This window comes from Carlito syrichta, unplaced genomic scaffold (genome assembly GCF_000164805.1).
Source record: "Carlito syrichta isolate Samal-C Ts95f unplaced genomic scaffold, Tarsius_syrichta-2.0.1 Scaffold308231, whole genome shotgun sequence".
Taxonomy (NCBI): domain Eukaryota; kingdom Metazoa; phylum Chordata; class Mammalia; order Primates; family Tarsiidae; genus Carlito; species Carlito syrichta.
In genome coordinates this window covers 48,892-63,248 of record NW_007252327.1, presented here as the reverse complement: position 1 = coordinate 63,248, position 14,357 = coordinate 48,892, and the positions used below count along the sequence as shown (strand labels likewise).

Below are 14,357 nucleotides of genomic sequence, written 5' to 3'. Positions count from 1 at the left end.
GCGAGCACGTTTTTTTTTTTTTCCATTAGTTTTTGTATAAGGTTTTGGTTATATTTATTTTGTGCTATTTAAGGCGGACAGCCTTAATTTTTAATACGTATTCAGGGACAAGGTTCTTTTTAGGTCTTTATTCGTCCTCAGGACATTCAGGAATTATAGACTGTTTCAGTTTGAATGAGGTTTAAGGTGGAAGGAATTTTAAATAGATAATCTTTGATCTTCCAACCTCCATAGTTTGCAAGGTTTTCTTTAGAAATCCTTAAAATGATCCTTCTGCTGTTTGCAGTCAGTGTTCTTCTGCTACTATCAGGATGACCTCCTACAAACGAAAAATGACTTGTTTCTTTTAAAAACTTCCCTAGCTTCTGAAAGTGAATGCAAGGTTAGATTTCTCAGGACCTGGCACTATGAATCCTGCTATTTTGATAGATTTTGGTGTTACTGTTACACATTTGCAAGGAATAGAGAAACAATACTTCAAAATATTTGGAAAATTTATTTCCACTTAGGAAAATAAAAATCTCAGTTTTTGATAAATGGACAACCAAGAACCTAAGTAAATCCTTCCTTTTTCTTTGACCTAGTAGGATTAGGTTAGTAAGATAAAGAAAATTCTCCAGTCCAAATAATTTAAAATGTTTAATCTCATTCCATGAAGATTTGGGAATGGAATAGGCTATGTCTATTCCTGTAATTCAGTGAAAACAATAAGGAAACCCATTCATTTAAGAGCCCCACTGCCTCAAATTCATAAAATGCCCCTCGAAAACAAAAATAAAACTCAATGACCCTCATATACTAAGTGGAAAAAGTGGAACTCTCTCCCTAATTGAGAATAAAGTAGAAAGGAAGCCAACTTTTAAATGGTGCAACTATATGCCGGCATTGTTTTGGGTATTTTGTACTCATGATCTTACTTTTAAAATACTGGAGACTTGATAACCAAGATACTTTCATATGTGACTAGGGTCTATCTAACTGAGCATAATCATTCTGAAATGTCAGTTTGGCAATGCATACAAAAAGCGTTATAATTTTGTGTACCTTTTGGATTATGTCCAGTGATTTTTCTTCAATGAAATTCACCACACCATTGTTTATAGTGGGAAAAATGTTATGAAAAATTTGGTTAATTCAATTATAGTTTAATCATATAATAAACACATTATAGAGCAATAGTTAATTACATTAAAAGCTTTCAAAATATAAATTTTGAAGCAGGGTCTAAAGTAATAGTGTGAGCACATTTAAAAAATTATATCCACATGACTGACTTATATACACAAAACTGTAAACATGTGATTATTCCTGAATGGTGAAATAAGAATGTTTCTTGTTTCCTCTTTTGCTCATCTGTAATTTCTAATCTATTTCACAATGAACATGAATTTCTTTTCTTTTAAATAAAAACACTCCCAATTAATTATACTTTTTAATCATTTGGAAACATCTAAGCCAGACATTCCTTCTACTTCCTACTACTAGCTTTGAAAGAGAAAGCTAGTTTACAAATGGGGTATATAACAAATAAAATAAATGAGTTTTCTTGAAAATATGAGAAAAGAAAAAAAAGACCTGGCTAAAGACTACAAAAAATAAATAAATAAATAAATAAATAAAAGCAACTGAGGAGTCAAAAAAATATGAGAAAAGTAGCTTCAATATCTAAAAAAAACCCATTAAAAATATTCTTAATCTACAAAACACACATTTGTAATAGTTTTAACCCGTGACTAATAATGGTACAATATAATTGAAACATACTTTAAAAAAAAATTCTATTTTCATTCAGGGGGTGCATGTGGGGGTTTGTTAAAAAATAAAATTCCGTCAGTTACTCGCATGGTACTTAATTTTATTTTTTAACAAGTGAACCCTGAACATTTATCATAATACTATAAGAAAGGGTTTGGCAGTAGCTGGACACTGCTAGGGGGAGGGGGCGAACACATAACATCAATAAGGGTACCTGATCTCAAACCAAGTGAAATGGGGACCATAGGGAGGCCCAAACTTTACATGTATGATGACCACTTATCTACCTAATCCTGAATTGTACCTCACATCTTTTAAATTAATAAATAAGTAAACAAACAAATGTAAAAAAGAAGAAACAAAAACATACTGAAGTGGCCCGTATATAAATTCTGAACATTTCCTTATTTGATTTTTGTAAATTAAGCAGCTGAATTCTACTCCAAGAGTATAGAAAACATACAAATGAAATAACAACTCCAAATATCATTGATAGATTGCTTCATACAGTAATGCTGTTTTGAGAAGAGTGATTTTGACCCATTCGTTTACTCCATTGTAGATGACTAAGAGGAATATTGTGATTTACTAAGTTTCTTTATATATTTTGCCTGAATAAATCTAATAGAAGTACACTCCCTCAAAAATGCACCACCCAATAAGTAAATGTAGGACAGTTTCATGGACTTCTGTTCTCCCTTAAAGCATTATGATTTTCTCTTCTCTGCTGTTTCTTTAAGCTTTAATTGTTAGATTAATTTCCCCTTGTTTCAACATTTGTTTTCCTCCACTCTAATCTGTCTCCAGTTTCTACTTCCACATTCTCTGACAAATGGTTATTATATGTTCTGTCTCTTAAAATATTTTATGCTTCAATTTCTATAAATGCAAGATGTAAAATTGATCTTCAATATGTTTCTGATGCATAATTGTCATGGCTGACTTGAAATCGCATAGCAGATGGAATCCTTAAATTCCCAATCCATTATTTTCCAATTTTCAAGTAAAAGTGACTTCTTTATTTGCATCTGTAAAGACAAAAGGAAGCTTTTCTTTTGCCAGTTCATGCCACCCTGATTTACTAGTTGATAAAAGACATTTTTTATAAATTACATAATTGCTCCATGATGTTCAGAGTTAAGATTTGTCATTACAGTCTAGAATTATATCCTAATTTATTTTCATGATTGAAAAATGTATTGGTGTATTTCAGTATGGTTCTTACAAACTTGGGAAATCTATAGCTGGTTGACTTGCTCATAAAGGAAGACTATACATATATCAAAAGGGAGTTCAGACAGAAGAGTATGAATAGTTAAATGCAAATCCTTTCTCACTACTGAAAAAAAAAATGACCTTTACCAGTACATTAGTTACATTAGCAATTGCAAACCTGAATGTTCAGAAGTACCAGGAAAGTCATCTAAATGAGAGAAAAGAGCTTGTGTGTGTGTGTGTGTGTGTTTTAATATTGATACAATTGCCTATTAACTTTTAGCATCCATGTTGGGAGACAAAATGGAGTGGAAGAGACTGAAAAACTGGAAAATACAGATAAATTGCTGCTGGATCTTACTGCTATTCAATAGAAATTCATATATTTTACGACTTATCTTCAAATTTTAAATATGGCTGCTATATTGGTCTGCTAGGGCTGCCATAACACAATACTACAGACTAGGTGGCTTAAATGAAAGAAATACATTTTCTCACAGTTCTGGAGGCTGAAGTCCAAGATCAAGATGCCAGCAGTTTGGTTTTTCATGAAGTCACTCTTCCTGGCTTGCAGGCAGCCATTTCCTCACTGTGTCCCACCTGGACTTTCCGGTGTGTGTCTGAGATCAATCTTTGTCATCTCTTCTTTTTATATGGACACCTTATGATCTCATTTAACCTTAATTACCTCAAGGATCCTATCTCCAATACCATCACATTGGAGGTTAGGACTCCAACAAATTTTAAGGGGACACAGTTCAGTCCATAAGCTGTCATACAGAAAAATGAAACCACTTCCTATGGCCCATCTATGGCCTTCAGTTCACCAGTCTGCAATGTCGCCATCTTTATTTATTAGATGAGAGTTGAAGTCCTGACATTAGCATTCCTAAAGGTGCCTGGAGTCGATCAACAGAAAACCAAAGAAAATATTTTGTGAAAAAGTACATATGTCAAAATTACCTTGGCCAATATACATTCATATTATGGTCTCAGCATTACAAAATGCAGCACTACAAAATGCAGCACTGAGTAGGTTGACTGTCCTGAATTCAGGCAGAAGTTTGGAAAAATTCCTCTGTAGATGTAGATAATTATCATGGTAAGTTTGGAGTCAACAGCAGAACTGGAGACTCCTTTCAGGCCAACTCTGCCCTTAAAGTATCAAAACTGCTCAGGACAGAGGCTTATTTTCTTCCAAAGGCTCTCTAGGTATGTCCCCATTCTCCCTAAAGCAGATTGGACCAAAGCCAGATTATGAAGGTAAAAAGAACTTTGAAAATTACTTTGAGAAATCTGAGCTTAGTGTGCTACAGGCCAATATTACTCAGACCTCCCACATAAGACTAGTCTGGGTACCTGTTAAAAAGCAAAATCCCCACGCCTATCTACTGAATCAGAAGCTCTGGGAAGTCCAGACTTTAGTCACTGGGTTTTAAGCATGGGGAAAAAAAAGAAAAAAATATATAAATACATATATATAAAATATATATATACATATTTATATATGTATACATATTTATATATATAAATACATATTTAATGGACCCCTACCAGAAAATTCTCAAGAGTTTTTATACAAGACTTTCTTGAGAGTTTATCTGAAAGGGGTACCATTGAATAGATTATAAGAGAAGAAATGAGACCAATAAACATTTTGTAATATTTGGCTCAATATAAAGCTGTAGAAGGCCAAGCCTAGGGTATAGGAATAGAAAGGAGCAAGAATGAGAAAGAAATTTTAAGAAAAAAATTGGCATAACAAAAGTCATAAAATTAACCAGAAATGTTGGTTTTTTATACCTTAGAGAATGAGTTCATAACTAATGAAATGAACTCTGACTTCATGAAGCACCTCGGTATACCTCCATAGAAACCCTGTCCAACAGAAATATAATATGAGCCACTGTGTAATCATATTTAAAGTACAAAGAAAGTAGATGAAATTAATTTTGATACATTTAATTTAACCCAATACATCTAAAATAGTATAATTTAAACTTTTAATCAATATAAAAATTATTAATGCTATATCTCATATTTTCATTTGTGCACTAGGGTTGGAAATTGGTATGTATTTTAAGCTTACCACACAGTTCAGTTTGAGCTAGCATCATTTCAAATGCTCGGTTGTCATATGTGGCCATAGTGCATTGGACAAGTCTTAGTCTCTCCACCAGGGTAGTTTAGGGGAATCTTTCATCTGCACAGGTGCTTTGTTTACATGAGGTTGCATTATTCCTTCGGGTTATGCCAGGTTGCCAGTCATTTTGTTATTCCAATAGTTTCAGTCACTGATTTCTAAGACAAAGAAACCCTTCGAATTCCTTTCAGTCAGTTCAGTGTGTTTTTAACTCTGAATAAGCCAAGTTCTCCCAGTGTATGATTCAGTGAGTGCAAATTAGAACTTAAGAACATATAGCCATACATTTGGAGCATTAGGAAGGTCTTGCAACTGTGCCTCTGAAGAGTGCCAACATGGCCTTTCAAATGACTTTAATTCTCTCTCATAAGCTCTGCTGTGTGACGTTTAGATTGTGCTAAAAGCCAAATGCACATTTTCTGCAACTCCTGTGTGCAATTAAGCCCTTTTAGAGAGAAAAAGAGGTTGAGGACCTCTGAAAAGTTTGTGCTTGAGCTGTGAGAAATATTTCTCTGGTGGGATGCTGCCATGAGAATTTGCTCAAGTTGCATCGTGGATGTAATCCAGATGCACAAACAGGTCTATAAAGATGCCCATTTCCTTGACTACTTGCAAATACCACTGTCTGCTTCTGCATAGTCTCCCCCTCCCTGTTCATACCCCTCCATTTGCTGAGAAACTGTAGCCCAGACCAAATCTCGTTTTGCTTGAATGTGGTACACACACAGGCAGGATCTCGTGTTTAGCCCCGGGTTTTGCTTTGAGAAGGATGTGTTGCTTTTTTAGGCTTTGATGATCGTTCCTAATCTGTAATTGCAAAGTGTAAACCATTAAGGGATCACCTTGATGATTTTGTCCTGTTTGAAGCAATAAACAGCTGCTGATGCTGATTTAAAACAGAAGACTGGCTAATGCATTTTAATCTCTGAGGTCAATTTATTTGGATTATTTTCTTAAACTGCACTAATTATGAGCTAAAACAACAAACTTGAAGGTGTAAAGGGAGGGTCTTCTCCTTCTGCCTCTGAGTGCCATGAATGTGAGACAGATGTTGGAGACAGATGTGCTCCAGCCAAGACTTGCAGCCGGTCTGGTTGGAGTTCTAAAGCAGATTCTGCTTGTGGGCCCTGAGAAACCTAAATTGACATTTCCTGCACTGTGGCTGTACAAGGTTTTCCATATCTGGCTAATATTGTTAATAATTTTCATAGAAAGGAAATTTTAAAATTTATGTCCTTTAGGCAGAGGACTAATGTTTCAGAGAGGGAATGAGGAATTATAAGCTCTAGGAAATCTTCACTTTATTTTTAGTTTATCAGATACAGTCCCGGCCCTTCTATTTAGAGATTAGAGGAAATTGACATGAATGTCTTTGACTTCCCTTTCCTCAATCCAATTCATTCTAATTTCAACCCACCTCCCTAGTCTTACCTCCCACTATTCTCCTTCAAATATATTCTACATGTAGTCTAGTCCAAAAAAAAAAAAAAAATCACATATGTTGACTCAGATGTGAAAGAATTTACGTAACTTCCTTTAATTTTTACATGTCTTTCCACTGATGGGCGAAAAACTTGACTTTGCCAATTAAAAGTGTCTAGTCTCTTTTGATTAAAAATAGCTCCTTTTGGTTCACTGCTGCATTTTTCAGAGCCTCCCCCTTCTTAAGTGTTCTCTCCTTCCTTCTCTCCTCCCCCCCAACACCCTAGCTCCTGTAACAGGGGGCGCCCCGGGAGAGGTAGGCGCCTCCCGGAAAATCATGCCACCCTCCAGCCTCTCAGTCCCAGTCTGCATCCTCCCTCTCTGGCTGTGGGTCACTTGGGCTCTCCTAGTCCTGGGCATTCTGTGGTGGTGGCTGTAGGCATGTGGCCAGTGTGTGATGCCTGGCACCTGTGCTGATGCCTGGGGTTGCCCACAGCTTCTCAAGAAGCTGCACCTCTGCCACCTCTCTTGAGCACCCCCGGCCCTTCTGGTGTCTGGGTCGTCTTGGCCCTTTGGAGCCAGTGCCGGTGGCTGGAACTGCTGGCTGCCTCCCTACACCACAGGACGTGGTGGATACTTGTGATGCCGCCCTCAGTTCACCAGCTCAGAAACCTTGCTCAGCCAGGCTGGATATGGGGCTTTGATGAAGGCAAACCTTCCCTAGGAGACCTGGAGCCCTCCAGGCTGCCTCTAATCTTTTTTATTTCCTCCAATTCCAAAGCAGGCCAAGCTCTCCAGGCAACCTCCTCCCCTCTCTTTCCTTACTCCCAGGTGTCTCTTCCCCAAGCAGAGGGGTTTCATGATCCTCTGTGTGGAAGGACAGTACTCTCCTTCATTATTCTCTGAGGCCAATCCTCCAAACTTTGGTTCTTTGTATAAAAACTCCTCTCTAAGAGGTCTGAGAAAACCTTCTACTCTGGCTTGAAAGTCTAATTTGGGGGATTATTATTTATTTGCAGACTTTATTTTGAAACTCTAGTTTGAAACTCTAAGCTGAGCAAGGCCTTTTTTGTTCTGGGTGGCATTTCATCTTTTTCCCTGCAAAAAATTATTTTCAGCTTCTTGGCTCAAATAGAGGGAAGCTGCAAAGTTTTAAAAACAACCAACTAACCAAACTAACAAACAAAAAGCCAACTCTGGAAACACTAACGAGGAAAAAAATGCATCATATGGTGTTTCAAAATATCGCCTGCTACAAGCAACCAACCTAGACATGTCCCCATCAGCGCTGGACCCTGCGCCCTTCCCCCTCAGTCAGTCCCAGGATGCGGCTTGGCTGCCTGGCCCTCTGTGCTGTTGCCTGTTAGTTTTTTATGAGTTGCTGTGGATGATTTCTCCTTTCATTCCAGATCTATTAAAAGGAAAATTAGCAACGAGGATGAATTGTTTCTGATGTCAGAGTCTCACTCTGAAAAATGAAAATACAAACAAAACGTATGGGAAATAGTAGTTCTGGGTAGACCCATATCAGCTTCTAGTAACTGGGGGTTCGCTGCTTTGTGGGGGTGACCTTATCCACTAGGATTTCAATTAAACTGACTTGAACCCACATAGGGAAAAAACAGCATGCTTCCAGTGTTTCCAGGAATCCTGGAGTGGGATGGATTTTTCCACATGGCCGTATGATCCCATCACTGGCCAGTCATCTACATGGTCTGTGCTCTCTAATCTCACCTTGCAAGTCTTCCCTTTTGTATCCTTGTGCTCTTGGACGTGTGACGCTGCCCTTTTTCTTTGCTGAAAAATGTCACTCACCTAAAGCAAATGAGAGAGGGAGATGTTTACTGAGAATCAGGGCTCTGGGCAGGACAGAAGGAAGCTTTACTCTGCAATCCCACACCTCAGTTCTGTCCCAGCCATTCTTGCAACCCAGGATCTCTCACAGACATCACCTCCTGATGAACTCCTGTCCCCTTACCTTCTGCTCTCCTCTCCCACAGCTTCTCCCTGTCTCAGCACCTCCATGAGGCTATGCTTGGAGGCTTAAATATTTCTGAACCAATTAGCTTTTGTGACTAAAAAAACTATCACCAACAGCTGCATATTGAGCTTGTGATTCTGCAACTGGGACTAGATCACTGGGTGCCTGCATACAGCTGCTGTTACCTGCAGGTTGGCTCAGTGTCTTAGCCAGGCTCTCTTGTGTTCGGGGCCTCAGCTGAGACCACAGGCTGACTTGAACCTGCTCCATGTGGTCCCTCAGCTTCCAGAAGGCTGGTCCAGGCTTGTGGAAGTGGCACTGGGTTTTTAAGAGAATGCCAGAGGCACACAAGAATTTTTGAAGCTTCTGGACAGCAGGTACATTATGGTTTCTGTGGCATTCAGTTGGTCAGAGCCAGTCACAAGATCCCCGCCCCCCACGTGATGGGGAAAACTACAAAGTCACACTGCAAGGAGGAGTGCATCTGGTGAGGTTGTGGAGGGGGACAAATCCTAGGGCTTTCTTTCCACAACCAAAATAGTCTTTAATTTGTTTTTACTAAATATACATTTTTCTCCCCTCAGAAGAAATTTGCAGCCACCTCTTACACTTCTGGGTTTTTCTTCCCAAGAGCACAGGGAAATCATGTCAGTGTGTGAATATGTGTTGGAGAGAGAGGGTTGTAAAAAATAAAAGTAATAGGTTTTGCTTCTGGTATTATGGTGACAACTTAATATTTTATCTTCAAAATGTGTTATTATAGTGTCTCTAAGAAAAGCAAACAGTATGAACAAAAAATAAATATAAACAAAATAAATGCTCCTGCTTTATTTTAATATTTCTATCCCAAACTACATGAGGACATGTATCCTAACACCCTAACGTGGTGATGATGAGACAGATTTCTAACTACCCTGATATTTGCAGGAGAAAATGAGTCAACCACAGACTGTGAAATAGATTTTAAAGTACACTGGAGATAATTGCTTGTTACAAAATGCATAAGGCAAAGATCCTTTCTAACTCCATTTTCCATAACGACGAAATTAATAAGGAACTAAAAAAGGATTGAAACTTCTGTGAAAGTAATAATAATTTTCTTTCAAAAAAAAGCCTAGCATTCCTTTCCTAAGGAGAAGAAAAGAAACTGATGAGGAAAAAAATAATCAGTTCTGGGAAAGCAAATTTCAACAAGTTTAGGACACAGGCATAAATAAATAAATAAATACGTACATAATAAAAAAACCTAATTGGAAGAAAGGAGTTCTGAACAGTTGGATGCTCTTTAAACAAACAGTTTTGGCAGGTGAATAAACTATATGGACAGTGCAGGATTGGGAACAAGGTGCCAAGTTGGCGAAGCAGAACGGTGCAAAGTTCTGGAAGGCAAATTAGAGAACCGTGAAGAGATGTCCAGCCAGATCACCAAGGATGAACAAAAAGAGGGGACTCAGAAGAGCAGGGACCACATCAAAAGTGAGAGAGATGATGTAGTGTGGGGTAGACATGAAAGACATCAGGAAGCTGTTAATCAGTTGCATTAATAAAACCCAAGTTGTTCCTGATAGGGTTGCCATTTGGTTACATAAGCAGTCCTGGATTTCACATGCAGTGTTTTGCTTCAGGCCTGCTGGCCAAATGTATAATCAGCATCAACAAAAATGCCTTCAATTGCAAATAACAGAAACCCTAACTCAAAATGACTTTTAGGATAATTGGGATTTATCAGTTCATGTAAATTAAAAACGTAAAGAAAGAGTGATCTTTAGGTGAAGCTTGATCAGGGTTTAATTTTATTTTTCTGAAATCTTGGCTGTGCCATCCTTTGAACATTGGCTTCATTCTCAGCTGGCTTCCCTCGTGGTTGCAAAGTGGCTGCAGCAACTCTAAATTTCATTACAAATTGAGAAGAGTTGGTAGGAGTTTCTCTTCAGCCAATCACAGTGCAAACTGGGTTTGATTGAAGTGACTCAGGGCTTTAATTTGTTTTTACTAAATATACATTTTTCGCCCTTCAGAAGAAATTTGCAGCCACCACATAGATTGCCTTAGGCCTAGGTATATGCATCCCTGAAAAACCAAGCACTGGTAAGGGGATGAATTTATGCAGATTTATATGGGTCCTGTAGAGACTGGAGCATGAGAGTTCCATGTTGCCCAACCACATGGCTGATATTCAATGAGGTAAGTGTGCAGTGGACGGAGCCAATAAAAATCCCTGCCTCAGGTAGTCTGGGCTGTGGGGAAGTAAGAGAAACAGACTCTCCTTTATCGGTCTCTTCTGGTTTGGGTGAAGAAATCGGCAAAGAATCAGAAAGAAGGTTATCATGTAGAAACCATGACAGGTTAGAAAGCATTCTCAGCGAGTGAAAGTTAGTCTGGACCTATTCCACTTCTGCCTCTAAGAAAAGCAACAGTACTATGTATTAAAAGTATGACTAGCTATGTAGTCATCTGCTTTCTAGCCATGTTGGTTACTAAATGTGTAGGGATGTGAGTATCCACCTCTCATATTGAATCTTTGAAAGGGTAAAACATTCTTGTGCTTAAAGCTCACTTCAAATTAAAGCTGAAGTCATTTCAAAGTAAATCAAGTTCTTCCATATATGTAAGTATTGTCTGAGTGAAGTCTATTTTAATTTCAATGAAATTTAATTGGCAAGAATAAATGTGCAGGATGCATTTTTACACTCTTAAATTAACAAAAGTGATTTTTGGTCTGTATAGGATAATTTCCATTTTTTTACCCTTTTTATCCTTGACGTCTTCGAAATTTCTAGAAAATCATTTTTTATTTCTTGGAGGAAATGTCCATCATGAGTCTCAAAACCTCATCTGCAAAATAAAAATAATTATACCTACTCATAAGGTATAATGAAGATTAAAGAAATTAATATATGAAAGGTAAGTACAATAGTGTCTGGGATATCTAATATATAATTATTATGTTGTATGTGTAATATGCAAGATCATTATAATATATAATAATTCATGATTACCTTACTTTACCCATATTCACTCAGGCTAGATCCAGGAGGTCGGCATTTATTATCCTATTTTACAGAGAGATAATAAATAAGGTTTCAGTTTCTAAGGTAGTAAAGTGGTATAACTTTTTCTTGGTAAGTTACCGAGTAAGATTCACCCTTAGAAATAACTTGAGACTTGCTCATTTTTTTTTACACTTGTCTTCTGATTACGACTCTATTTATTCAGTTAAAACTCAGTAAATGCATGAGAGACTATCTCTGTTATTCGTTCATGGTCAAAACTACTTTATTGGTGGTTTTTTGTTTTTGTTTTTGTTTTTGAGTTGGAGTCTCACTCTGTCGCCCAGACTGGAGCGCAGTGGCCGCTCCCGGCCACCGCAGCCTCGACCTGCTGGGCTCCGGCGATCCTTCCGCCTCAGCCTTCCAAGTAGCTGGAATTAAAGGCGCACGCTACCATGCCCGGCTGATTTTTGATTTATTGTAGAGATGAGGTCTCGCCAAGTATCTTCCGATCTTTTCCTTTTGATAGTTTTAATTTACAGATTATATAATTTTAGTTAGCTTAAATATCTAGACTGACAATTAGACTTAACTATCTGGCACATAGTAATATTTTTGAAAGAATGAATGAATAAAGCATAACTGATTTATAAAGGGAAAAAAGGCTTACAGGAAAGATAGAAACTTGAATTTTCTTACCACCACTCAGGCCAATGATATGACTAAAGGAATATAAAAATTAGAGAAAGCCTGAACTAGCAGTGAAAACTAGGAAAAGGTGGCATCAACATGTCAGAAACATAACAGAATTTTTGCTAAGTATAATAGGAATAAAAATGGACTAAAGAAAGCCACAAATGGCCAGCTGTAAATATAGTTGTACAATGTACTTTTATCATCTAGCAGTATGACTTGAATATTTTTCCAGGTGAATATCAATATTACTACTTCAGTTGCTCATAAGTATTTCATTATTTGTATGCCTAATGTTTATTTAATTCCTGCTAACATTTAGACTGCATCGATTTTCACTTTTACAAAAATGCCATTGAACATCAAAATTCTTATTTATTTATGTCAGGGTCTCACTCTGTCACCTAGACTGGAGTGTCATGTTATGATCACAGCTCATTGCAGTCTCAAACTCCTGGGCTCAAGCAATCGTCCCTCATCAGCCCTCCAGCTAGCTGGTAGCACAGGCACATGCCATCATGTCTGGCTAATTTTTTAATTATTTTTTTGTAGAGATGAAGTCTCACTATGTTGCCCAAGCTGGTCTCAAACTCCTAGTCTCAATTAATCTTTCTGCCTTCGTTTTAAAGCGCTGGGATTACAGGCGTGAACCACCATGCCTAGGCATCTTTCTTATTTTTAAAGGAAACTGCTTGCAGAATGAAGATTATAATTTTCAAAAATTATAGGAAAAAAAGACAAATAAAACTAAATATGTATAACAAAGAATTGGAAGCGAAAGATACTGCAAAGCAGTTGAAAATAACACCATACAATGACAAAAGAGCAAATATATTATTCAATGAATAAATGCACCTTTTAAGAAGGTAAGAAAGCCCTCTGGACTGGGGTCCAAAGCAACTCAACTTTCTTCAGTTTATATAAGGTATTAAAAGAAAAATTACACATAAATAAAAAGGGCATGCAAAAATAAATTGGGTAATGGTTGCATAAATGATCTGAGTTCTTTTCTTCTCTCTACTCTGACATCCTCTGTGTTGATTTCATTTTTAGGCTTGTAGCAAGATGGGTGCAGCACTTTCAAGTGCATCGCAGAAACAGCAATATCCAGGTGGAGATCCAAGACCATGGCTCCTGCTCAGAAAGTAGAAACTTTTTTAGACGCTCCTTTATTACTAGCATGCTTCCTTTTGACCAGCATTGGACGTCACGCCCAATAAGAATTAAACTGAAAAACTTAATGGACTCACCGGTGAACCAATCAAATTTTCGCCTGAGACACGTAACTATATAGGAAAGCAGGGGCTACCTAAATAAAACAGGCCCTGAGGGATAAATAGATTCTGGTTGGGCAAACTGTGATGATCACAACACCAGATGTGTTGATCAAAGGAGAGCTGATACATGCTAAGCAGACTTAAAGACAAAAAATCATTATCAATATGGATCAAGAGTTGTTTGCTTTAATGATAATTCACTAGGAAGACATAATTATTCTGAATCTGTTTTGGCCTAAAAGTGTAGCCTCACAATTACTGAAGCAAAAAATAAACAGAAATACAAGAGAATATAGGCAATCTATAATTTTAGATCATAGTGTCAGGTTTTTAACATGCCTTTCTCAAAGTCACTGAGCAGAACAAAATTTGGTAAGCTTGAAAAAACAGTGATAATAGTTACGTATATCTCTATATAGATATATTGATATCTATAGATATACATTGATATCTATATATCTATTATCACTATAAAATAGTGCTTAATATGTGTTTTTAAGAATCACTATAGTGATAATAGATATGTTAAGATAATAATTCTTAAAAACATAATTAAGGTTGACATAATAGATATATATGTGTATATATACCATGTATGTATACAGTCTTAAAAACAAAAATAGTAAATACTTATTTTCAAGCATAGATTGAGCATCTATAAAAATTATTCATATACTTAACTGCAAAGCATAATTCAACAAAAAGTAAAACAATAAAATTATAAATGCTATCAATAGCTCAAAATAGCCAAGAAACCAATAGATTTGGAGATTTTTAAACCTACTTCTAAATAATTCATGGGCCAAAAAATAAATAATGAAAACTGATTGACAATATAAATCCTACATATTAAAAACTCATGCAGGATTATTTTCAGGGAA

At 37.0% G+C, this 14,357-nt stretch overlaps 1 protein-coding gene across 1 annotated transcript in view; it reads left to right on the top strand.

Annotated features, from left to right (window-relative positions):
• Positions 1–13,533, top strand: part of ARMC4 (armadillo repeat containing 4) — a 177,899-nt gene extending 164,366 nt beyond the window's left edge. The window contains exon 21 of the mRNA XM_021716171.1: positions 13,253–13,533. Coding sequence (XP_021571846.1) covers positions 13,253–13,493 — 241 coding nt within the window. The 3' untranslated portion in view covers positions 13,494–13,533. The remainder of the gene's footprint in view (positions 1–13,252) is intronic.
• The last annotated feature ends 824 nt before the right edge of the window (positions 13,534–14,357 follow it).